Source organism: Perissodus microlepis, chromosome 19 (assembly GCF_051167445.1).
Source record: "Perissodus microlepis isolate ML-2025 ecotype Zambia chromosome 19, ASM5116744v1, whole genome shotgun sequence".
NCBI classification, from domain to species: Eukaryota; Metazoa; Chordata; class Actinopteri; order Cichliformes; family Cichlidae; genus Perissodus; species Perissodus microlepis.
In genome coordinates this window covers 28,329,339-28,356,098 of record NC_140479.1, presented here as the reverse complement: position 1 = coordinate 28,356,098, position 26,760 = coordinate 28,329,339, and the positions used below count along the sequence as shown (strand labels likewise).

The window sequence follows — 26,760 nt, the reverse complement described above, 5'->3', positions numbered from 1 at the left end:
GATTTCAGTACACAGCAGGATATTCACATTTGTAACCAGATATTTACACTTTAGGGAGAAAACATAAAACATTTTTACTGTACAACATCAATTTAGAGTAAACTTTTGTTTTAGATAAATATTGAAATATATTTTGAATTAGTTAAATGTCAGAATAAAGAGAGAGAGATCTGTCTATTTATTATCACTTTGATCAAATGTAGGAGTACATGTACACTAAGTTTATTGTTAATTAATAAGAAAACTCCAGACGATTCCATTCTGAGCTGAAGAAGCTTCTGATTGGTTCGTAGAGTCCATGTGAGTAAACTGGTGGCACAGCTGTGGATGCATATAAGGCAAAACACAGAGCCTGTTTCTGTGACATGGGAACATCAAGAGATGTCAACCAAAACACCAGGAGAAGAATTGTGCAGCTCCATAAGTGTGGCTCAGTTTGAATACAATTTGGTGCCATTTGCAATTAAGAAATACAGACAGTTTCTCTCTTTACTCTTAAAGTTAACAAATATGTTTTTATATTTATCAATCTAAAAAAAATAAACATTTAGTCTGATTTGATGTTACCATTAAAAAAGTGTTTGTGTTTTGATCTGAAGAGTTTGTAAATATCTGGTTTCATCTGTATATTTGATGATTGTCAGCACAAAGAGGGAGAGAGAGGAACAGAGAGGGAGAGAGAGAATGAGGACAGAACAGAGATGAACAAGAGCAGGTGAGACACACATGTTAGTCAAATGGTCGTTTACCAAAAGTATCACCGTATCATAGGTCCTCATGTATCTGTACCTAGTGTTTCTTTTTAGGTTTGTTATTTTTCAAATTCTACATTTATTAAGTTTTGCAGGCTTGTTTGAACAACAAGGCTAAATAATTATATAAACTTTTCTGAATCTAAATAGTGGACTTTGGGCAGAATTAAAAAATAAGTGTAGTGCAGGTCTATGATGATTTTTAGTGCTACTATCATCTAGTTCTGATTCTGGTTCTGTCTTGGTTAAGTCCTCAGTAGTCCTGATTTTGAACTGTTGTAGTCCTGTTTTAATTCTGGATCAGTTCTGGGTCTGGTTGAATTGGGGTTTAGTCCTCGTGTCTTGATATCGACTTTGTTCTGCCTTGCTGCTTAATTAAAAAACTAGTTTAAGGTGTCCTGCACATGTGATATATATTTTTCCCTATATGAAGTCATTCTTTTTTGAACAAAACTCAAAACAGGGCCAATTAATCTTTCAGTCATTTCTAACCCCCCCCCCCCCCAAAAAAAAAAAAAAAAAAAAATCCCACATGCATACTACCCTTTTGGGCTAAGCCCCGGGTGTTTCAAATGTCTGGCTCCGCCTCTGGACTGTAGACATTTTGAAGAGCATTAAATATGCTTTTGCTGTTTTGGGTTTAGGTACAAATGTATTTTTGTTGTGTTTGGTTACTTGTCTGGTCTATACTTTGCACGACTTGGCTCACATTAGCAATGATTGAGGCTGAAATGAGTCAAACCACTTCGGCTGACGTCTGTTTAAGCAGTTTCAGAAAATGAACCACATCCTGTCAAAGTCACTGGCATGATGCAACACTTTCTCCACACTTTAACAACATAAAACGTGATATAATGGCACATCGGGAAACTAATGACATGGGTTCAACATTTTACCAACGTCATTCCAAAATGGATTCTATTCATTTTTCACTTCTACAGTGCACAACACACCAAAATGGAAAGGAAAAAATGCTAGAAATTCTTGCTAATTTATTAAAAATAACAAACCAAAAATAAAACATGTAAATGAGTATCCACAGCACACAGGATACGCTTGTAAAGTTCTGGATAGGAAGTCATATTAATATGATTATTGTCATTTATTTACAAGATATAAAATTTTAAGTCCTGATAACCAAATTTTGTGTTCAGATATACGGTTAGCACATAAGGCTATGCTAAGTGGAGGTGGTTTATCTGTCTGCTGACCTCTGCTGGCTTCTAGGTGATCTGCTAGTTGAAAGAAGAAGTGCTGAAACCTGTGAGGTGAGAGCAATGAGATCTAAGTGATCATGTCAGTTTATTTCAAATAAAATGTTCAAATCTCTTACACCGGCAAATTTGCATTATACTGTTTTAAACAACACATCATAGGCAATTTATATACTGACTAGGGTGACCAGTTGTCTGTCTTTATGAAGGACGGCAGAGCATTTTTATAAAAATAAGGCTTTTATTGCCCAACAGGGAAACTTGTAACTCACCATAAAGTCACAGGCTCTGCAAATTTCTGTGAATAAGATCAAAACCATCACAAAGCAAATTAAGTGAGAATATTATTTTCAGTTTTGCACAGTACGGTAAGTTGCTGTGCAAAGGTTTTGAACCACCCCTCATTTTGTGATATTTCCCTAGGGAAATGGGAAATAGATGCAGCAATTTGTTGAAATATCCATACATGGAAATATAGTAAGTAACTAAGGGAAAAACAGAGTTTGTACAATTCTAACACGTTTGAAAGTGAATATTTGGTATGCCCAACTGTATTATTCAACACAGCGTGAACTGCAACACCACTGGCTGAAATGGAGACTGGGTCAACTGAAGTGCTGGATGCATCTCGCAGGCACCATCAGTAGCACAGGAACGGAGCAGGAGGGAGCGAGAAAGAGAGCCAGGGGCAACAACAAGAGACAAGATCGTCACATTAGAAGTGCAAGAGAAAGGTATAGCAAAGAAAATGAGTAACACCAAGAAAAGAAGCAAAATCTGGAACCATTTCCACCATCTCTTTTTAGTGAGCTGAGCCAAAAGAGACGGTTTTCTAGAAAGAGCCAGAATCCCATCACTAGTGCCGTGTACGTTGCTGGATGCATCCAAAGAAAAACTTTGAAAGACCATCAGAAAGCTTGGAGAACTATTGTTCAAAAGCACTTTAAAAAATAAGTGAAAGTCTGACTTCTTGGAACAAAATATAAAGAAAGGACTAATTTATGTGCCTGTCATTTGGCTAAAAATGTTTACAATTCTACCATCTTTGGATGCATCCTTAATGAAACATGCTATAATTACCAGACAGAGCAGCACCTGCTACTGAAATCACTTATTTGCAAGACTATTAACATGCCATTAAACGAGATAATTAAAACAATCTTCATCTTCCTTTTATACTCCGTGTGTGTGAGTGAGTGAGTGAGTGAGAGAGAGAGAGAGAGAAAAAAAAAAGGTAAATGACACACATTCAGTTTCCACTGCCCCATAGGTAGCTTGTAGTTATCTGGTCACTGTTAGAAGCCGATTCAACAAGCTCCCAGCAGATGGCGATATTGGCCTTTCTAATGTTTAACTTAAAATCACCAATTCAACCAATTTCAGCCAAGTTTTGTAGATGGGTGGGAGTATGTCAAGTTCATTAAGTTAATTAAGGTGTGTGGGACAGTAAAAGCTGACTTTTCCCAGCATGCTGTCTCCAGCCTTCTGCGGTGATGGTGACATTATTTTCAGGAGGACAGGAGAGGGGGGGTTGCGCAAAGCAATAGCGCACATAAATTAGCACCCACCCAATACACTCACTGACACCATCTTTTGTGAAGTCCCCATTTCAAATGACCTGACCCTCGTAAAAGTTATTGGCGGGGGTAGGCTACAATGTCTTTCTCAAGCTTTTGCTTTGCATACATATTCCGTGGGTGGGAGTAAAGATGATTTTATATATTTATTTGTTTATTTATTGTTAAAGGACCCAACATTTTGTTTAAAAAAACATATATACTATGCAGTCTAGATGTCTTTATGTGGGAACACATCTGACACCCACCAAGCATTACAGCATGTCAAAAACAGGCGTTCCTGTGCTGCGTTCGCTTCCCCCTCGTAAATATTATGTCTTCTGGGTATGTACACTTCATGCGCTCCTTGTTTCAGGGGCGCCACCGTCGGGGGGCCCACTGGTGGTGGTGGTGGTGGTGGTGGGTGTGTGCGTGTGTGTGTGTGTGTGTGGGGGGGGTTTGGCTGCCAAGACTGTCCCATGTTGGTAATACTTTTAATAATTATAATTATTTTCAGTGATGTCAACTTTAACTTTAATATTACGAAATTAACTAGGCATATAATTATTTTCTTTCACTCTTGTTTGCCTTATTTTTCAAGTAACGGATATTTGACAACAGCATAATAAAACTGCAAATTCTGTGTGCCACCGCAATATTTTTAGTCACCTCCACATAACCACCGCAATGAAAATATTCTGGAGGCACCCCTGTCTCGTTTGTTGTTGAATACTCGAGAGACGGACTTACATATAAGCAATTTTTTTCACTTTGAGCTATTCTGCTACGTCTGTTTTGATTGTTGTTAGTGAGTTACAATTGTGAATTAAAACAACGAAGTAAACTACACCCCATAAAAACAGCAGTTATTCTGCGACATACACTGTTAATCCTGTTTAAAGGTAAAATAGCAGGGGGTGTAATGCAATCATCATCCTAAGCCATGCTGACTTACAATTAGTGGGGTGGCATGGACCCATGAGCGCTATTTCCGATCGACAGTGAAAGCGCCATCAGTTCTTTGCAGTTCTTCAAAGATGCAGCAGTTCTCGGACGCGGTACGAGCTGATAACCCGCAGTTGGGATGTGTGTGTCTGAGCTGCATGTACCATGTGAAGAGACTAAACTAAGGGAATAACCTGCATATTTTCAGCCAGAAACCACAGAAGAAAAGGGGGTTTACTGAGGATTGTAGTCGCTGGAAGGAGAGAAGTTGGCGAATTCGGTACGTGGGCTACTTTTGATAACTTCACCAAATCTTAGCTAACTTAACGTTAGCTTTGGAAAGACACACTGTGTGGTTTATTTTATTGTTCGGTGGTTGCAGAGGGTAAAATAATAAAGTAATTGTCTTTTTGAAGCACGTCTCGAGCTGACAAATACTCAGTTATTCAGTTTCCGTAAAGACAAATGACCGAAACCGGCAGAGCGTTACAAAACATCTGCATGCCGATCTATTCTCCGTGTGTATTATGACAGAGATGAGCTGTGGAGTTGGTTGTATACTCATATAACGCATTTCTTATGAAGAACCTCTTCGTCTTTAACTTTACATGAATTGCAGTTTCTGTTTAATATAATTTCACAGGACCTGAGGTGGGCACGAGTTTCAGTCAGATAAGTTCTGTTTGTCTTTGACGCAAAACCCTCTCCGTTCAATGAACTTTGGTCAGCTGCTACAGTCTGTATTTTTTTTTCTCATTACAGACATTTTCCACTTTACCACGCTTATCCTGTGAGAAAAACTAGTCCTCCCTCTGCAGCTGAATCACTTGCCGTTTCCTCTTTCCTCGCATCCAATTTCCACCCCTACAGAGCGCATACTTGGCCCCAACCATCCTAATTGTTTCTTCTAATGAGCGCCCCAGTGAGACACTGGGAAGTTTTAAATGGTAGTTTAATGACTCGTCCCCACCAGCTGCTGAAGAATAAGAATGGGGCAAAAATCAATCAATTACCGCTGAAAAGTTCAATCTTCTGCCTCTTTGACCTCACTTGACCTTTCAGACAATAACGAAGCAACTTTATTCCACTTAAATGTTGCCTCAGTGCGATGAACAGCACTCCCCCTTTAAGGTGGTCCAGACAGGAAACTGCCCAAGTGTGTCTTGGATCTCAGAGTTGGCCTCTGAATCCTTCTACCAGAGTCTCGGTATGCTGCAGCTGTGATAAAATTACCAGAGCTGCAGATCCAAGGCTGGATTCATCTATATAGAGGCCTTATTCTTTCTTTTGAGAGTCTCAGAAATCCCCATCTTTATTATTTAGCCATTCGTTGCTCATTTGATGCTGTTCTTAGCATTTTTTATATAGTCCTGAATTGCCTTAGCTCCTTTTTTCCCCTCTAAATTTCAGCTTAGATTAGACTGCAAGAATTAAAAGTTGTCTTTAAACAGAGACTAACAGCATTGTGTTTACTTGAAAGGGGAGACTTGAGTGCCACAAGAGATTTGGTATTCTAGACACCCAAGGGAGGTTGTCGTTGCAGTACTGACAAGCCTTCAAGAAGGCCCAATGGACCATTTGGCTTGCAAAAGAAGTGTAATGTACCTTTAAACGTGCACACTCCAGTTCTATTTGAAGACTTGTCTAATTTTACTCCTCAGTCCGGTCCTCTCCCTTCCAAACACGCAGGACATTATGGAGGACTGCCTTCCCTCTGGTCGTCTACCGTTTATAATTTTACAGAACTTGAAGTCTTCACTTGTCATTTGCACGTTAAGATGGCAGTTTCCAGCCTCGCACGCCAGGTATGCATTCTACGGTTATAGGTCTCAGGTGGGGAAGTGAAAATCGCTCATTCTCCTTTTCCACCACATTGGGAAACAATTATTCTCCCATTAAAGGCTATTTTTGCTAAATTTTACGCAGACCATATGGGCACAACTCTGTGGGTGTTCATTGAGATGGGTCACTTATCACCGCACTTAAGCCTCACGCTCACAAATGCAACAGAGTTAAAAGTAAGAGGCTGGGGGAAGGTTAGGGCAGCCTCTTTTTGTAAAGGTTGTGGATTTGATTGAGACAAACAGCGACCATTGGGGTGTATTGTTTTCTCTGGTGAATGAAAAGCTGATCTTAAAAGTCTTAAAGCCTGTGTGTCAGGGGGCAAACTGCAGAAATAATGTGGGAAAGGGGGCACTCACATAAAGGCTATTTTTCAAGCGGTATTTTCTACAAGGATGGACTGGGTAAGAGAGGTCGTGCAAGATAAATATGGCACCCATGCTGGAATAATAAAGAGTCTGTCTCGGTTACCTCATCGAATCCCGGGCCGTTCCAGGTCAGATTTTTATTCGTTCCGAGCGTAAACATCCGTCCTGCCTGATGATAAAGAAATAAAGAAAATCCACCCCACCGTGACTGAGTAAAGACATCCCGAGGGGAACTTGTCATATTTTCACTTTCCCGTGGCCCGTGTTTGGGTACACGTTTTGTTCACCGTGATGCAAAAGAGAAGTACTGCAAGAATTCTCTATTTATAGTTCCTCCTCCCATCAACTTGTTCTGCACCATGGGAAATTAATTTGTGTTGTTAATTGTCTCACAAAAGCCCAATTAAGGTCCCTTTTTTCATTCTGAATCCGACTTGTGCGTCATCATTTGGGAGTAGGACAACCTGTGTATGGAAGCTTTCTTTGGGGAGTGTTTTAAAAGCAGATGCAATCAAATAGTTGGCAGTATGATGTCATCTTCCTTGTATATGCCTGGAGAGACCGAGAAAGTGGCACATATCCCCAAGAGGAGAAGTATTGTTTTTCTCTGATTTCCTCTGTAGACATGTTCTTTAGTCTCACTTCCATATAACATCCATGGACGGTCAGGGATTTAAAAAAAAAAAAAAAAAAAAAAAAGCTCCAGATAGATCGCTATCAGCCCCTGGGGACTTTCCTATAACATATCAAACCAGAGATGTTGATTCAAGGTACACATTTGTCTGCGTGTTTTCAGACCGCGCTGATGACATTTCCTATTTATTTGCACAAGTACTGCATGTTTGCCAGCATCTGTTCCCCTTAAATGTCAGTTTGTTTTGCTTAAAGAAAGGAATTTGGGTTCTTACTGCCGATCATACGGATCACTGTAAAGCGTGCCGTTTAGAGGAACATTTCTTCAGACCAGTTTATCAGCTGGTCTAAAGAAATGATCCATTGCAGGTTTTTCTTTTAATAACTGTCAGCCTGGCTCTTGTGGCATCTGTCTTCAATTAAGGGGCAAGTTGCAAATTCCCATATGGGAGGTTCATGCTGCGGTTAGGGCAGTCATCAGCTGTGGGAACCAAATGTTCTCCATTTGTGTGAAATGACAACTAGTTCAAGCACAGGTGGTCAGTTTGGCATGAATGTTGGGCGTGTGTTTCATGTTTTTGTTAGGACTCAAAATTTGTCCACTGTCCCTGCCTAAGAAAACAAGGATTTGGATTTGCCATATGTCAGCTAATGTAGATAAAAGTTAATGAGTTACAATTGATGATACTGTCCAGATGTTCTAAGATTAAGTTACAGTGTCCTGTTAGGCATCTTAAAACTTACAATCCAAAGCCACTGTTCTACAGCTACAAGCAGCCTTTGATAAGACATTTTTAAGACCCAGACGTCTGCACTGTATCTAGGTTTGAGCCAATTATTCCCAGTCTAGCCTCTGATTGACAAAAGACAGATTAACATAGTTTTGGTCCGGTCATTTGGCAAGGTTAGCTCAGAGGTCATAGTAGGTGGGATTATCAGAGGATTTTATTAGTTCACTGGTCAGTGGGACAAGTTCAAAGCCTGTTTCTCAGCATCAGTACTGCGTTTTTGTATATTAACCCAGCACTTGAAAATCAATTGGCTGAGCTTAGTCAAAGGTCAAATTTATTGAGTTTTTGCAGCGTTTGATACCAGTTGTGCAAGGCAACACAATAGAACTCACAGGGCTCGCAAAATCACTAGCCCGACGTCCCGGGGCTAGCGATTTTTCCAGTCGGGCTACCAAAATCTATCTCTGCCCTGCCCGTCGGGCTATCATAGGAAGGAAAAATATATGTCAATGCTTTTGCATTCTTCCGGAAATGTAGCTGGGTAATTACGTCATTGGCATCGGTGAGCCACTGTCAATATGTGACATATTGAAATCGCGTTTGAATTTGCGCTTGTTTTTTGCTTTCACTTTGCAATCGCGCGAACTGTGTATAGAGAGCGACAGCACTGATTGGTGAGTGATGATAATTTGCGCACCAATTCCTCTGACATCGTCTTATCAATCGTTAGCTTACTATGCAAACATGACAAGTGAAATCTCCCGCAGCTTAAACATGTGAGAGGTTGATCGCGCAGAGAATCGCTGAGCTTATGTGAGTGCCTGTGTAAAAGCAGCAGGATATATATTTGAGTTCTGCTGAGCCAAATAAGACAGGTCAGGGTGAAGAAGTGACAGCCAAAGAAAAGCTTACCACAAAACGGAAAAGTTATGACAAATCAGACTATAAGGCAAAAAGAAAGTGCAGCTTTATGGTTTCATGGACAAAAGAATTTCTGTGGCTGCAATATGACGAGCTAAATAACCAGGGCTGCACATAAGTGGTCCGCAGGTGCGCATTCGCTGTCAAAATAAAAAACGCGCACCAGATAAGAAGTTGCAACGCGTGTTTGCGTACATAAGATTTTCTGGAGGAGGACAGACATTTGTTTAGAACTCTTAAAGATGTCGAAGAAGCAAGCTCCTTTAAGCAATTTGGTGTTCCTCCACCTCCAAAGAAATGTCAGGAGTCCGAACCACAAAAGAAGCGCTTTTGTGGTTCGGACCTCCTGCAACCACTTTTCCGTATTCTCGGGAAAGTGTTTGCAGGAGGTGAGCTGGCTTCAAACAAATGATGAACGCACAGAGATGTGGTGCAGAATGTGCCGTGAAAATCCCACTCTAGCGGACAAAAACAGTGCCTTTTATATGGACGCAAACGCGCGTTGCAACTTCTTATCTGGTGCGCGTCTTTTATTTTGACAGCGAATGCGCACATGCGGACCACTTATGTGCACCCGTGTAAATAACATAATGTTCTGCCGGGTGTGTTGTTGGTTTTCCCTCGATTTCTGAGTCGACAAGCGCCTTTGTTACTGGGACCAGTCATTTTAAGAAAGGCCCCCATTAGAACCCATGAGAAATGCAAGAAATGCATTATTGCTCAGTCTGCAATATCTTTCCCAGAACAAACACCAATTGCAAATAACATACTAAAAATAAACCTGAGAAATCTGTTTAGAATAGCGTACTATGTTGCAAAGAGTGAACTACCGCTGGCAAAATTTAGCAGTCTTTGCAAACTTCAAAAAGCAAATGCAAATTACCCGTGACTTCAGTGGAAATTTCAAATTCAGGATCTGACACAGACTGATTCATGTCCTACACAGTTCTTACAAGTTCATAGAAATTTCTGTTCAATTAGAACCAAGTATTTGAGTTGATGATTGTAATTTTTATACAATGTTGTAATTTGTGTTTCAACAATTTTTTGATCAATGTTTTGTTTCCGTTACAATATTATACTTTAATGTATAATATTGTAACGGAAACAAAACAGGAAACAAAACATCAATCAAAAAATTGCTCTTTTTTTATTCGGGCTACTTAAATTTATTTTGGGCTACCAAAAACTGAAGAGTCCCTGCCCGAAGGGCTACCAGGGATTTAGAAATTTTGCGAGCCCTGACTCATATGTTGGTTGGGTGTCACTTTCTAATCTCAGGAATATTAAAAAAAATTCTATTAAGTATTTTTACAACGTTTTATTTAAATATTCATTTTAATCATTTTATGTTAACAATAAAAACTGGTGTTGCTTGTTAATTTTAGAATGCATTTACATCTGTACTTGCTAGCTACAGTTGTCTTACCTTTTGTTGCAGTACCTACATGGTGTAAATTAATGAGATATTTTAAAGCCATGCATTAGTCTTTATCATGTACTGTGTGCATGCATTCTTGCATCTGTGTTTTCCTGCCATTGCAAAAGACATTGTGTAAAAGTGCTACCAGTGGTGTAACACTGCACAGGATATCTTTAGGTAATTAAGTAAACGTAAAACAAAACCTACATTTAACTTTTTAAAGGAGGATTTTTTTCTTATTACATACTTGTCCTAGTTCATTCTGGGATTCTTAAATAATAAGAAGAATTATGTGTCATAATTTTTTGTTGTGGCTTTTTTTGGGGGGGTTCCCAAACAGTCTTTACTTTATGCCAGCCAGTGGTTGCAGGGACCCCACAATGTAGCAGTGATCTTAATAGATCGAGCTCAGTGACTTTTCTTTTTACATTCCTGCACATCTTAATTGGTGAACCTCCTGGCAGCGGGCTCCGTTTGGCCTCGGCTGGCTTGGCTGTCAACTCTGCACAGTGGCCAGCAGATGAACTACGAACAATGCCCATCCTAATCCCTGAAGAATTCCTATTCCTCTGATCTAGCTGGACCAAGAATGTGATGCTTAAAAGGCCGGAGGCTCACCAGGAATCACAGAGAGACAAGTTCTCATGCACTGTGTTAATTTGCTGTAAGGAGACTGAGAGGCCGCAATGTGAGAAACTGGCAGCACAGTGGCTCTGGAAAGGACATGGCTCATTATTAAGAACACAGCAGCCTGGCATAAGGGATAAAGGACAAATATTTACCACCAAGGGAGAACCTGTAATCTCACTAGGCAGTTATATTTGTAATAAAAGATTATTTTGATTTGATGTGTTCTGTTTACAAGACGTCGACAATCAAACGAAAGGCGAGGTGGCTAAAATCTCCTTTTTCCATACAGCGGATGAACCGAGACTCCACACCAGTGCCTGATAAAATGGTTTGAACTGTGAATTATGCAAATGCTCCAGTGGAATCCAAGAATAAAAGCATGGTGCTGAAAATGAGCATAATGAGTCCACTTTAAGGATGTGGAATCAATACTCGTATCACTCGAATCCTGTAGCGTTAACTTAGTTGTGGCGAGCTGTCTTATGTCCATGTTCAGTGGTTTCTTACACTATTTAGCATGAGCTCCTGATCCTCTGCATACCAAAACCTTTGCTGCCACTTTGCATTATCCAGGGGCTAACATGAGCCAACACAGAGCTGTAAGCAGGGAATGGAAAATTTCTGTGTTTTATTCAGTAATAGCTCAGTAAGCTGTGTCTAGTCAAGATTGAAGAGCCACGTGACACAAGAATGACTCTGTAAAGAAACAAAGAATTTTTCTCAATTACAGCTCAGTCCAGTGAATCTAATTAATATTACCTTTAATATTACGCTTTGTCTTGCTGTGAAATGCTTCTATTCTCTTTTGACCCTTCACATTTTCTCTTGTGTGCACCAGAGGCCCGCGTGCCATGCCAGAGGGGACCCATTCTGCTCTCCACCAGGGCCCAATGGGGGAAGGTAAATATATATATTTTATATGACCTAAGCGCTGGTGATTGCTGTCTATAAAGTGACTAGTTTGATGATATAGGGTTTTAATATGTTGGTTTATTCCTGCTGGTATATCTGGTTACCCAGGACACTGTGCTAACATAACACAGCAGTACAGCTGAGGTGAATGTAAAATGCTGGAAATAGAGGAAATGTAGAGGCTTTGAGAGGCACAGCTGAGAGAGCAATGAACTCTCCTCCTACACTCCTGGCTGGTAGAGAGCCTCTTTGTGTGGATGTGGATCTTGGCCAACCCCCTTCATACAGCTGAAACCCCTGAACACTTGCACATCAAACCCGAATGTGTCTCAGGCAGCCAAGATGGGTAGTCTAGCCAGTAGTGCTGACCTTATATACTGGGGACCACTCAAATTACATATTATTTTAGTGTTCATTATCTTTAGTCACAGAGCCACAACAGAGACATAGGGCCTCTTTGTATCTGCCTGCTCTGTCCTTCAGTCCTCCACCACCCCCACACCTCTCCTCTCTCCTCTACTGAACACATTTGGTGCTGGATTTTCACTGTTGCTGAAGACTACCAATGCATAAATGGTGGCCTTTCCCCCCCTACGCCTATTCCACTGATTCAGCTTTGGCGAGAAGGAGACATGTGCCGCCCTCCATGAATTATGTGTCTGTTTCCTCAAAATGTCACTCTGCACCAAGTAAATGTCCTCACATTTTTTATTTTTTTATAGCCCATGTGACTCGTACATAATCATCCTGGCAGTAAAGCCCACTTGCGGTTAAATCCTTTTCAGCTGGAGTTAAAGTGTGACTGACCTGCCCCCCTGCTGTGTGGATGGATGGATGGTGATTAAGGGGCAGGGCAGCTGGTAATGTGCTTGCTGTGGAAGGTGATGATTGGATGTGGTTAACAGGCTGGAGGAATGCATGTGGTGAAAGGAAGACCTGTCTCTTCAAGGTAAACAATAAAAAGGCTGTGGTTACAGTCCAGCTCTGGTGTCTCTAAAAGGTCAGAGGATTTTGAAGTGAAAAGAGGGCGTTTTTATTGCCACTCGCAGGTTTTGGATAGGGGCCGTGTAATATTGCACATAATAATGATCAACCAAGGTGCTTTTTTTTTTTTCTCCCCCAGACAAATTTAAGGATGTAGGGTAACTTATATAGTGCCCCTAATCATTTTTGTAAAAATGTACCTTTCATTACTGCGTTAGAATGTGAAACTGCACAGTTGCAACCCCTGTAGCCCGAGGACAGGTGTAATCCATATATTCTGCCATTTCAAAAAATGAAAAATATGTGTCTAATCTGTGACAAGGTTCATCCAGGCATTAACAGGCCTGAGGCTGCATGAAATGACTCTCTCAAAGATAAGGGTTCCCCGTGACCTACTTAACCCCAAGCAGGAATGTAGCTGCGTGTGCAGAATGTACAGCTTTAAAGGGGTTCTAGGGGGACGGATGGATCATCTCCATTCACTGCAGCTTTTCCAGACCAGTGGGCATAGGGTTGTGGACATAGATGATGGCAGGGATGGCTACATCTCTGAGTGGGCTTGTTAATGGAGCTCCTGGACTGGAACTCTTTCTCTACCTAATTGTCTGTAGCGGAAATCACATGGAGTCTCAGGTGAGCCTGCCACAACTCCTGTTCTGCATCGATTTGAACTCAGACTGAAATCCCAGACAGCTCCTCGTCCTGTATGTCAGCACAAATGTTGCATATATCTGCAAATCAATTATATACAATGCAAACTAATTTATAGAGAATTGTTTTTGTTTTTTTGCTCCTTACAAGACTTTCTTTCAGAATAAATTATTTTACATCCTCTCACAATGGCATCCCTTCTATAGAGCTCTTTCAGTGGATTACCCACATCAGCTTGTTCCAGTTAGATGGCCTCTATGAATCTCATTTGAATCTATAAAACCCTCCAACTTCCTTTTCACACTTTACAGTCAGTTGACAATCTAAAAGCCATTTTATATATAATATTCTAATCACCCTGCAGACATCGAGCTATGCTGTAATGTTATTGTAAAAGATTGTTTATGTAATAAATGTAGTGAAGGACTTTTTTAAAAACTCTTTAAGCATGAGAAAACCTTTGCTCGTGTCGTATTTAGTGATCTACACAAAGACAGAGAACTTGGTGTCGTAACAAGATTCTTTATTTGAGTGCAAAGTAACACAACTTTACTGGGGCCTAAATGCCAAGAAAAAACACCACCACACCCTTTATAACACTGCATGTGATAAACGGCTTCATGTGAAGTAAATGAACGGTTCCCCTCTGACCTCTCCTCTCCACGCCGCACACAGCTGTGCCGACACAAGCCCGCGTGGACTCGGCAGCTGGGCTAACAGGACAGCAGTTTGGTTGTAGATTGTCAAATTGGTGGTAAAGTTTACAATGGGCTCACACCTCAGGGGCCCAGAAGTGTGTGTTGTCCAGAGGAAATGATTTGAGTGGATCCAGAGCTTGGTGTGTGTGTGCCTGAAGAGGTCTTGGAGGTGGGGGGGCTTGTTGATGGAGGAGTTTCTTAAGTGGATCATCACATGCCTATGCACTGAGGTCAGCTGGCACGGCTGGATCCTTTAGGAGCCTGCGTCGAGCACTGAGGAGTTTTAGAAGATTACATTTAAGATTGTTTTGTTTTTCTGACAGGAGGTTTTGTCCTTTTCATTCTTTAAGACATCTCCAGTGCTGAAATGTCAGTTTAATTCTGATAAAGTCAAAATAATACAGATGTATCTTAATGTTTCATGTTACAGACAGTAAATGGGAGACTTTTAGTTTCACTTTTGAACACCAGAATTCCCCCCTAAAACTCCTCAGTACAACAGTTTGACCTTGGCTGCCAGTGAGGAATGCAGGTTCAGCTTGTGTATGTGTATTCGGCCTATGTTGTTCACTGCGGTTTATTTACAGACCTTCAGGCTAATTATTAACGCAACATTAAAAGTTCCGTGTGAGGCGGTGTTAATCAAATCATATGAAGGACTGCTTACAGCAGGAAACCTTTGACGTGACCTTTTTTATTTTTTCTGTCAGGGAATACGAAATCAAACCAGGCCATTGGTTTCAGTGTCTAATCACCTCTGTTCTGACTCATGCTGTTTGATAATGGTCTGTGAAGACTCCAGGCCTAATCCTCTGAGGCACCCTCACATCCTCCTGTGGGGCAGCCATTCACCGGGGCCAGGTGGGGAGGAGTTTTTCCCAAGGAAATCGGTGTAAGACTCCCTCCCTGTCTCCCAGCTGCCACTGGGGGAAGGACTTCATTGCCAGAGGTTGTGAAGGGGTGTTGGACGAGGAAGCTCGGAGTGGATCTTGAGTGGCGGAAGGGTTTTATTGAGATGTAGGGAGATTTCCTCTTATCTCCTGAGAGAAACATGGCCACACACACTGTTCTCGTGGCTCTGAAGAATCAGTCAGCAGATTAGCAGTAGTCTAGAGCTGAGGCCTCCGCTATGGAAAAAGGATTTGTAGTTGGTGAGGCAACCTGTTTTTAACTAGGGGTTTTTACCAGGATACAATGCCATGGTAATTTAGACTATAAACCTAACCTGGTCTGAGGGAGATTACGGTGTTTTTTGTCAGCTTCTGTCTTTTGTTTAAGCTTTGTTCTTGTGCAGGCTTTAGTCTTCCTTTTAGACATTAATATTAATGTGTTTAGCTTTGATTTTTAGGTAGATTATCACTTGATGGCAACTTTGTTTTTCTGTTATTATTGCACAGCAACAAGAACAAGGAAGAAGGAGTTGATGTAAAATAAAGTATGCTAATCTTCACTTCCTCTGCATATCCTACATACATTTTAGTGCCTCTCACAAGCACTAAGTATTAAAGGCATCTTTAAGCAATATCAATCTGCAATAATCTAATAATAATAATCTAATGATTCATAGATTTCTGACAGTTAAAGTAAAACAGACTCGTTGCTGCTACAGTACATGGACCAGTTGTGCTCATGGGTGCAGTTTCCTGCTTTATTCACACTTCAGACAAGTTGAAACTTATATAGACTGTGTACAATGAATTTGGCTGCTTCTGATATGACTGAGTTACAAACTTGTTTTCTTTCCTTTTAGTTAAGAATTAAGTAATAATACCTAAATCTCTAAAGCAATAAGAACATTGATTAGGGTGAGAGCAGCCAGATTATGGGGAAAAAAGTTTTGTTATCTTTATGGTATATACGTGAATACAAACTGCTAATTGTGTTCTTTGCTTGACAGTGAATTCATTAATGAGCCCATTAGGAACTCTGCTTTTCCTAGCATGTTATAACTTGGCAAATGAAAGTGATAATAAAACATAGTTACTGCATTGCTTTAAACAGCCAGGTTCTTTATAAATGACTAAAACAAACCCTTTATTCAACAAGTTAAATTTCACTTACTTGTGTCTCAGGTTACTATCACTTAATTGTCCTAAGTTGTCAGACGTAATGTTAACAACTGCGAGACAGAGGCTGGTACCCGAGAAACAGAGTTATTCACAGGACGGCAGCTTTATCACCATCACTCATCCGGTTCCTGATAAGGCTGTAGAAATAGCACAAGGTGACTTTAGAGGTGATTCATTGTCTGCTGTGTTCAATTTATTGTCATTTAATACATGAGTCATTATGAATCAGGCAGGAGTGTCCAAGCAAAGTTTGGTAATAGAGCAGGCAGGGACTCGCTTTTTCTTTTGGATGGTTATCCACAGTGCTTTTCTAATCCCAGTAAAGGTACTCATGCAAATGACAGTGTCCACAGAAAGGAAACATTTAGAGGAGCCGAGGTGTTTCATAGTGGTCCGTGTGTGTAGTATTTTTATCAATTTTCAAATGGTAAAAGAAAGATGCTTTTCTAATGCTAAGTGCTTCTTTTTGCTTTCAAATAAGCATTTGCATGTGGAAAACAAATACAGGCTGTGTTCCTGTTTCTTTTCTCCTGATTTGCTTAGAAAACAAAAGGCCACAAGTCAGAGTGGGTAGCGCAGGAGGGACTTTAGTGCAAACTCTTTATTTTCAGGGACACATTAACAACGTTAGCTACACTTGGGGGATTCTTTTAACTTCACCTAAAGTAGTCATACAGGTGTGTCTCTTTGGGAGACATCTATTCTTTAAACACAAGACCCGTACTCATTTGTCATACTGAAAGTGTCGTCATAGGAGTTGTAGGGACTGAAGAGGAGATAGGAAATGTTGATTTATTGAAAAATTGGACTTTGCTCTGTGGCTCTTACTGGCTTCAACACGTCTATCTACACGGTAAGCATTCAAATATTTGAATTTTTTAAAAGAAAGTGTCTTGAATTTGGCTGTATAAGCATTTGTCAAACACAATTAAGCTAGGTTACAAATAATTGTAGACTTCCTGCTGCTTGTAATACGCTTGTAATATTTTCCATGGTGCAGTTTGTAACCTGCTCTGTAATCTTCTTCAGTCTTTGGCTGACATTGTTTTTCTTTTGCTGGTTTCCTCATACTTCAAGTCAAGCAGACGTTGCATTGTGCAATGCAACCTTTACAAAGAGTTTGGTTCTTCCTGTGTTGTTGAGTCCAGACAGCTTACAGATATGCCGGGTACATGGACAGAGGGTAGTTTTAGGTGTCCCAGAAATAAAAACCAGAGCTTTTCTTGGCTAGAATTTGCATGAGTATCATGCTGGTTTGCATGAACTGATGGATAAATGTGAGTCTCATCATCACTGGGTTGTGTAACTAGTAACTTACGTCATTGTGGCATGCTGTGGCTTATGTTACCAGAGAAGGTGATAATATTTACCTGGGGAAAAAAAAAATGTACTGAGATATGCCCGATCATGTCTCATTGCGAGAGCATCATACCAACAGTAACATCTGTACTTTGTATGTGTCTTTGACCGAGACTGGTAAATGTTTTATACAAGTGTATATATGGAGGAACTCATTGTTCCCTATACAGTAGCAGCTTCTGACAGATGAAGCTTGAGACTGAGGTGATCTTGTCTATGACAGCCTTTTAGAAAGTTAGTAACCAGGTGCAGAGGTCAGTGTTTCCCTTCAACCCTCGCATCATCCTATTAGGGACTGCATGTCACTCATATCATCATAATGTCAGAGGCAGATGAGTTTATGAACTGTGCATTTGTTAACTGTCTGATAAGCTTGGGCTGAAATGGAAACAGACTTCTTTAGTTCTAGACTGATTAGGCACAGAGCGCCTCTGTAAGCGAATGCTGTCTCTTTTCAGTAATGACGGAGACTGAAAATATAACATTAAGTTTGAGGAATGATTGTCTTCAGATGAATGTCTCATTATGTGAGCTGCAGCTTTTTAAGTTTAAGGAATACCTCCCTTGTTACAGATTGTATTAAAACACAGTTGAACTGCATTCAATTGTCCACTGCAGAGGATTCAAAGAGGCAGAGGAAAAAAAGGGAAGTCATGCTTGTAGCATTAAAACACCTTTGTCTGTAAACGTTAACCTCAGCTTAACAGGCAAGAAGCTGGAATTTAAAGAATTACAATGAGGGGGTTAGCTTTTTTCCATTTTAGGCTACAAGAGTCTGACCTATTTTAATCCATTAAGAATTGCACAGTCTCGACTCTTTGGCTTGTTGAGGTTAAGAGACTTTTTGAAATGTAGTCCAAATACTACACTATCTCAAACTCTAGCCTTGACTTGGTTAATGTTTATCTCAGTAAGGCTCCAGCTGTATTGATGCTCAGCTGAAACAAAGGAGAGTGTTGTGCTGTAGCTGAGGTAGAAAACTTTGTGCAACTGTGGCGTGTGAATGGCAAAATTACACTTGTGGCTTGGCTGCAATAATTTTTTTTCTGGACCATACACTTAAGCTCCCTTATACTTAACATTCCCCACCAGCATTCTGTGTAATCTGTGGTTTAACAGGTCTGTCCACTGAGTTGTTTAAAATGAAGAGACAGGAAATGAAGACTGTAAATGAATGCAAATATGCTAATTATGCATTACAGGTAGACAGGGCTTCAAGTTTGTAATGTATGGCTAAAAAGGAAAATTGGCCTCCGCTTGCATGCATCACCTATGTTAAAATGGATGCAACCCTTTGATCTGCTCCTTATTTACACACGGTGCGTCTCTGTGACACTTTCCACTTTAATATACAGTATATTATTACCTCTGTCAATGAAATTGGTTCTGTCTTTCTTAACAGGATTGCTGAAATGGTTATGAATGTATTCTCATGAAGGTTTTATCAGAAATGAAACTTGGCCCACCTTAGAGATCCACATTTACTGCGTTTTCCTGACACTTCCTCCCTGATGTTTAAAACTTGCACTTAAAAATTGAGTTGGCACGCAAAAATGTTTGAAAGTGTGAAAGCTTGTCTACCTTAGCTAGTTAACAGTTTTTTAGAAAGCATCTATTTAAACTAGTGCTCGCAGCCTCTGCTGTGGTGGTTTCTATTTAATGACTTTTCCCTGCAGGTGTTGCCAAAACATCACTGACATTTGGGCCTGAACCAAATACGCATCTAAAACACTGCACAGTATGGATGCTTTGATCTGTTTGCAGTACATGTGTAATGTTGTTTCTTTAATTGAAATCTTGTGTATTTATTCTTTAAAAGGCTTAATTTAAATGGCAGACACTTGTAAAGTGCTCCACATCTGACAACAGAGTGCCACAGTAATGGGAACGGCTTTGCCACTGTGGCTACGGATCCCTCAGAGATTAGTAATAAATATTTGCAAATGCTGAAGAGACTATGTGGCACCAAGCGAGACCAGACACTCTCCTTTTGCACTGTCTGCATCATGGTTTTTCTTATTACTTAGGATATATAGAGGGAGAGATGATGTAAATGGAAATGTTACAGAGGATGCAGACTACACTGGCTTGGCTTTTGTCATCTTTGTGACAGGCTGACTGGAAACATTTTGCACTGAGTCACACAGGAGTACACATTGGGCTTATCTTAGATCAGCAGGTCATTTACATTCCTCTGCTCAGCCTCTTTCAGCATAGGTGGTGTTTGGTCCTCCAGTTTTAACCTAAAACATGTGGTAAGTGGTATCACCTACTGATAGTTCCTGCTTGTACAATCTCTGAAGTGGTCAATCAAAGCTGAGCTCCTTCTGATCTCAAGTGTGCACGCTCCAATCTGCAGATAAGTTCAGAGTATTCTTACAATGCCGCTGTTTACCTTATAATGCAGTTTACTCATGCATGTCTTGTTTTGTCACTGTGGTTGTGCAAAAGTAGGTGAGGGAGTTGGGTTTTAGCCTATCTTTAGTTCACATTGTGTTGTTCCTCTTCCTCCTTTTAACTTGGCAGTGTTTGCAGCCTGCTACAGAGAGGCTTTATTATAGAGGGATATTGGGTGGGAGGAAGAAATGGAAAGAGGAAGGGAGTTTCACATGCCTCACAGAGCAAGGCTCAAAACCAAAAGTACCGACAGAAGCGGCAAAGGAAGCAGATGCCTAATTCATAGCAGTGTATTGAGTGTAATAGCTCACCACTACACTCCCCTTACACCATCAACCCTGTGATTTGTCACAGAGCGTAAACAGAGCTTTCTCTAGCGGTCACCTCGTGCTTGCCAGCCCATCTGTTTCTCCCAGTGAGGTTTTGCATGGGAACGGTGTCAGTGGGAAGGCTTGGTGCGGATTGTAGATGTAGTATGAACAACATGAGCTCACTACTGAGTCATGGAAAGTTTCAAGATGCAAAAGAGGCACGTCTGTGTGTGTCTGAATAAACCAAAGGTAACTTGACTTTTTCAAGTGAAACCCATCCAGCTGCACATCACTTCATAAATCACTAACTTTATGTTCTTCCCATGCTCTGAGATGAAATGTTTGACTTGCTTAATATTATTTCTTCCAAGCAGAACTGTAAAAGGTTTCATGTTCTGTGCTGGGAAATAAGTGAAGTCAGGAAAGGTGAATCAGCATGGTTGCAACATATTTTTGTTTCTAAAACCTTGGGATTATCTTGCATCTGTTGTTGCACATCTACTGATGGAGATATGTAAGTTGAAGCTTGTCATCACTCATGTAGAACAGAAAGAAATTTTCAAGCTCGTGACATAAGTGACTTTTTTTGGGTGGGTTGTATCGGCACCATATTATGCTCTCCATCCACACGCAATATGACCCAAGACATTAATTATCACTTGATGATTTGCTCAATGTTGGTTCATGCCTCCGTAGATTTCCGTTTATTAGTCTGGAGTTGAACTGCTTGACAAAGCTGTGTTTCTTTAGCTTGGCAAACTGTTTTGACCTCTTTACTCTCTAAATATTTAAGGAAATGGAGCTCTCTGCACAGTGGCCATTCTCACCCTGCTATGATTTCATATGTTTAGGAAACGTTCCCCATTCTTCCCATCTGGCCAGGAAGAATGTGAAACTGCATATGGATTCCAGTTCTCTTAAATTCAGTCATGGTTCTATAAAGACGCATAAACAAAGCTCCTGGTCCCCTTACCCCCTTTTTTTCTCCTCATGAGTTTTTCCCCTCTCTGTTTTTCCAAAGTTCAGTCTTCAGTAGTCAGGAGAGCGAGGAAACGGCTGGGCTTTTCATATAATATGTGGCGTTGTAATTGGGCCGTGTCAGTAATGATCTGAGTGAGGCCTTTTACTGTAAGCCACTCCTGTCTTAGTCTGGGAGTGGAAACAGAGTTATGTATTGATTCTTGGATAGTAGTCTGTTCAGTGTTACTTAAGGACCCCAAAGTGCTTTACATTACATTCAGTCATTCACCCATCCACACACACATTCACACACTGGTGATGGCAGCTACATTGTAGCCACAGCCACCCTGGGGCGCACTGACAGAGGCGAGGCTGCCGGACACAGGTGCCACCGGGCCCTCTGACCACCACCAGTAGGCAAACATGGGGTTAGTATCTTGCCCAAGGATATTTGGCATGCAGCCAGGAGGCAGCCTGGGATCGAACCACCGACCATGTACATGTCATGTCTGCATAGCTCTACAATAATGAGCTAAATTCAAGCTAATGCATACTAAAGACCAGTTACTTGTTACTGAACTGCAGAAAAGAGAAGCAGAAGGCTTGTTTCTGTAGATTGATTATAAACTATCAAAATAAGAAAACAGTGCACGCCTACAATGGAAAAATGCCATCTATTGCAGGAGCATTGCAGGGAAGCCATATACACTTACAGTGTATTGAAGTATGTTTATGGAGGCATTGTTCTTGTGCTAATAATTACTCTGCATTTACACTGCACTGCTAAACAGACTTACCATAGTGGTTTCACATAGTTGTGGCTATATCATAATTTAACTGTATTATAGCTTGAGCTTTAAGACAAGCAGGAGCCAGCAGTAAACAGTTGGTTACAGGGCAGCGTCCATGCATCTAAATGCATGAAAATGTTAGAATCCTATCAATAAAGGTAAAAAGTTGCACATTAGAATATTCCAATGTCCCTTAACCAAAATAATAATAATCGAGCATACATTATAGATGAAGACCCTTTTAATTTTTGACATTGTCTGCTTTTTGCTTATAGGTTTTACTTTTTTAAATTTCTCAAATTTATGTCAATGTTTCTCTCACCTGTTCCAGAATCTCCTCAGTTGTCCTCACCCCTCTCCAACAGTGACCATGTCCAGGGAGGCCTCGATTTGGGTCCATACTATTGCAGCCAGGTATGCATGGAGCCACTGGATGGAGAGGGTGAACGTCCAGTGAGCCTGGTGTCCTCCCTGTCCTCTGGTTCATCCCGTGATAGTCACAGTCTTTTCGGGAGCACAGCAGTCCTTCCTTCCTCCACCACGCCGCCTATTCCAAGTGAAGAGGACATAGATTTGGAGCTGAGCCCAGCTGAAGGCACCAGAGAGCAGGCTGGGAACCAGAGTCCCACCCTTTCAGGTTCTAGACATCGCTGGCAGGAACAGCTGGAGGCCAGGTTGATCACCAGCCAGTGGAATAACAACAACGGCACGGCCAACAGGAAAGCGACTGGTGAAATACTTCACATCCCCTGTTCGCCTGTCGTCGCGGATGCCATGGCGCCCAACCCAAAGCTGACCTATGTGGACCGGGTTGTCATGGAGATCATGGAGACGGAGCGCATGTACGTCAAGGATCTGCGCAGCATCGTAGAGGTGAGTGGATGTCAGGGTTTTTCCCCTTAAGCCAAGTATTCAGATCGAGCCAACGATTTTAAATTATAGCCACTAAATCCTCTGAACTTAAAGCTCATATTTGATTTGGATTAACATGCAGCTATGACCTCATGTCTGCATCACCTTTTAGTGGCGATTTGATGAATTTGAGCAGCCAGGAACCAAAACACGGGCAACTGAGTCAGTGGCTGTTGAAAGCAAATAATGCCTACTGTGTTCCCTACAAATAGGTCTGGTACTTGAACAGGATCCATTCTGATTTTCCTCTTTTCCAAACAAATCAGCCAGTTGACAAAAAATGTGCCAGACATCTGGCGGCTGACTGCTTTGTTTAGAGATTTCTAGTTCATAGAAAGGAGGAACGTTAAACAGTTTATGGTCGAGTTTTAGTGTTTTGTATAAACTATTCTGTATATTTACTGTGCAGTGAAGGCTTACAGCCTACAGCCTGGGATTATGTAGTATGCTCATATGTGGAGTCAGAGTGGGAAACAGTGCAGGTCTTTCATGGCAGCAGGAATCTTCGGCTCTGTGATCTTGGTTAAAGATAGTGGAAACCTCATCTCAAAGATGTGAAGCGTGGAAAATGAGCCAGGGATGATTTTACCACTCAGCAGGCCACTTACTTCTTATCACTCTTCCTACCTTTGTAGTCTGGAAACAGCTTCCAGACAGAAATCTCCCCAGTTCTCAGTTTGTCCTGGGTGGAAAAAAACACAAAAAACAGGAGCAGTGTGTTACTGTGTCACTGCACGGACTGTAATGCCTTTAACAGGTGAGCCATTTCTGACACTGAATGGCAGTAAAACAGTTAGCGCCTCCTCACTTTGCTCCAGACTGTGCCTGGCGTCTTGCATTTACTGTGGGAGGGAGTGCTGCCCCTGCTGTAGCTTAAATAATGACGTGCTCTTGACAAACACTTCCAGGACCTTAAACTCTTTCAGTTGACAGGAGCAGAGCCAGTGAGACAGACTCTGCTGCAAGATCTAGCCTAGTCTGAAGTGTCAGGCCTCCCCAGCCAACACAAATATCTCTATCTTTGCACCAGCAGAAGAAATAACACACATGTGAAAAGAGATGTTGGGCTATAGCGTGGGAAAATAGTCATTCCATGATTACAGTATTGCTTCACTTACCTTTTTTTTTTTTTTTTTAATCCTATTCTTACTCAAAGCCTTGGATTCGACGGGCCCACAACACTTCTTTTGGCATTGTTTGATTTCATGCTAAATCAAAGCTCTTGCCTCATACTGACACGCAGCTGTTACACATGTACATCCTTGCTTTTTATCTTGCCATTTATCTCTCTGACTCTTAAAGCCATCACTCTACTGTCCTTTCATGAGATCATTTTTAGAACAGCTGTTTGACCCCGGCTGGTTTCGCATAGCCAAATATATTCCCAACACTTGTCCAGAACACACCCAGAAAGATCTTTCAGCATTTTATTCGTAAATGTGAAAATTAGCGATTCAAACAATGAGTGTTGCAATTAAATGTAGGCGTTCCTGTTCTATTAGCGAGAAAAAGCAGCTTCTAGCACTATAAGCTACAGATGGCATTCACTAAATTAAATCTCACAGCACTCTGTCGGCTCCGAGTGAGCATTGCTATTGCAGCACAGGAATTCTCCATCAGTGGTGTGCAGCAGTTCATTCAGTAGTGTGATGTGATGACTGTTCTCCTAATCTGTGCCGTCCAGCAAGCCTGCTAAGTATGTCTGTATTTACACCACATCATCAGGGAGGCTTTGCCGTGTGCGCACAAGCTGTTTACTGGTATGCTCCGTATTTAGTAAATGCTTATGTCTGTGTTTGACTATCGTTAATTCTCCCCTTCGCCTGTTTTGAGTTGTTTTCTTTCCACACGAGTGTGTAATTGACAGAAAAAAAGGGTAATCAGCCAGATGTTGGCATGTTTGGCTTTAGTACTTTTTGATATTTTTAACTAGTTTGAATACTTTTTATGTCCAGAGGGAACAGGCTGTACTGATGTTTCTAGAATGGGTACTGCAGAGCTTCTTTCACAGAGTCACGTTGCTCCCTGGTCCACAGAACAAGTCCTTAAAAGGATCCTTGAACTGTCTCATAACTGATTTATGAAATAATAATCCTGCTTCTGTAGCTCGGGAAGATCTGATACCCCCCCTTTTTACACACATTAGAAGAAATGTTATAGCCCTAAAACTGCAGCAATCAGCTGCACTAAACAAATGTCATCATCACTCAGTGCAGAGGATGTAAGAAGGCTATGAGAGGAAGTATATGCATGTTCCCTCTGCTGGCAGGAATTTGGAAGTGCATGTCTCTTTCTTAACCATAAACATGTAACCACATTTTAAGGAGTTTTTAGATATAACTTCCCCTCTTTACTGTTTTTTCAGGATTACTTGGCTCACATTATCGATATAGGCAACCTTCCCATACGGCCAGAACAAGTGTGTGCTCTTTTTGGAAACATAGAGGACATCTACGAGTTCAACAGGTACATATAACAAGTCTGTTTTGGGTATTTTTATGCAGTCATTTTGTGCAAGGAATGTTTTGTACACTTTTATTATGCTATTGGATAATGGAGCATTTCAGGAAAGTTAAAAATGGCTGATCCTTGATGAATTTTTCTTCACATGCTGCTTATATTTTATTGAGTCACTCAAACCGGATGCAGGGAAAACAAAGGAACAGCTCGCACAGCAGTAAAGACCCGACTGCAAATATCCGAAAGCCGCGGAAATAGAGGTGCAGCTGGCTTTACATTTCAACATCTTATGTCAGCAAGTGTTCGCTGCTGACCGCGCTTGCCTGCCAAAACACACATTAACATTCCTCTCTCCTCTCATAGCGAGGAGCCTCCCTGGTAATGCCCTGGTAATGCCAAAGCTATTATAAAGAAGGCTGCAGTAGTTATTACATCTTAATCAGTCTAATTTTACAGATTTGTAATTGATGTTGTGCCGTTGTATTGAGGCCTGACTTAAACTGCATTGTGAGGGCTTTGCTTTCGCAATATATAAACATTGATATTAACTTTAATCATAGTATCGCTTTGGTGGATAAATCCTTATATCAGCTTTAGCACTAGTGCCATATGTTTAAGTATATGTGCAAAAGGGGGAAACCAGCTTTTATTTTTCTGGATGAACGATATTCAGAAATTCTGCTTACTTTGGATGCCGTACTGCACATACTGTAAAAAAGAAACCAGAATCTAACAGTTATTTACTTTGCTGTAGTCCAGTCTCTTGCTTAGCTTTGGAATATTCGGAAAGTCATAAACTCTTATTTGACATTGGGAGTTACTGATAAACAGTCTTTATTTCATCCAAGAATCTGTACTTCTTTGAGGCACTTAACATTCTCTAAGCAGTGAATACTGTTAACCAAGCAATCATGTGGTATGAACAAATATTGACACTGTGCACATAATAAATCTTAACACTTTTCTCATTGAACCAAGTACACGCTGGCACATTTCTTTGAAGTCAGTTTCAGTCAAAGATTGGCGGCACTTGAAAATGCATTGTGCTGCGTGCATTAAAAATACTTCATACAGAGGACTTGTGATGATTAGTGATGACTTTTTTTCCCCAACAGTTTTCCATTGTAATTGAACATTGAAGTACATTTTCAGCACTAGAGAAATGAGTCATACTGCAGTAAAGCGCCTGTATTTCTTTATTTTATTTTATTTTTGCTGAGTTGGTGTTACAGCTTGTAAAA

The 26,760-nt window shown here is 40.8% G+C and overlaps 1 protein-coding gene across 1 annotated transcript in view; it reads left to right on the top strand.

The window, feature by feature from the left end:
* The first annotated feature begins 4,491 nt into the window (after positions 1-4,491).
* The window catches only part of LOC146366262 (pleckstrin homology domain-containing family G member 3-like), a 33,899-nt gene continuing 11,630 nt past the window's right edge, over positions 4,492-26,760 (top strand). The window contains exons 1-4 of the mRNA XM_084914249.1: positions 4,492-4,747; positions 11,854-11,915; positions 22,479-23,020; positions 25,425-25,525. Of these exons, the coding sequence (XP_084770375.1) occupies positions 11,867-11,915; positions 22,479-23,020; positions 25,425-25,525 (692 nt within the window). The 5' untranslated portion in view covers positions 4,492-4,747; positions 11,854-11,866. The remainder of the gene's footprint in view (positions 4,748-11,853; positions 11,916-22,478; positions 23,021-25,424; positions 25,526-26,760) is intronic.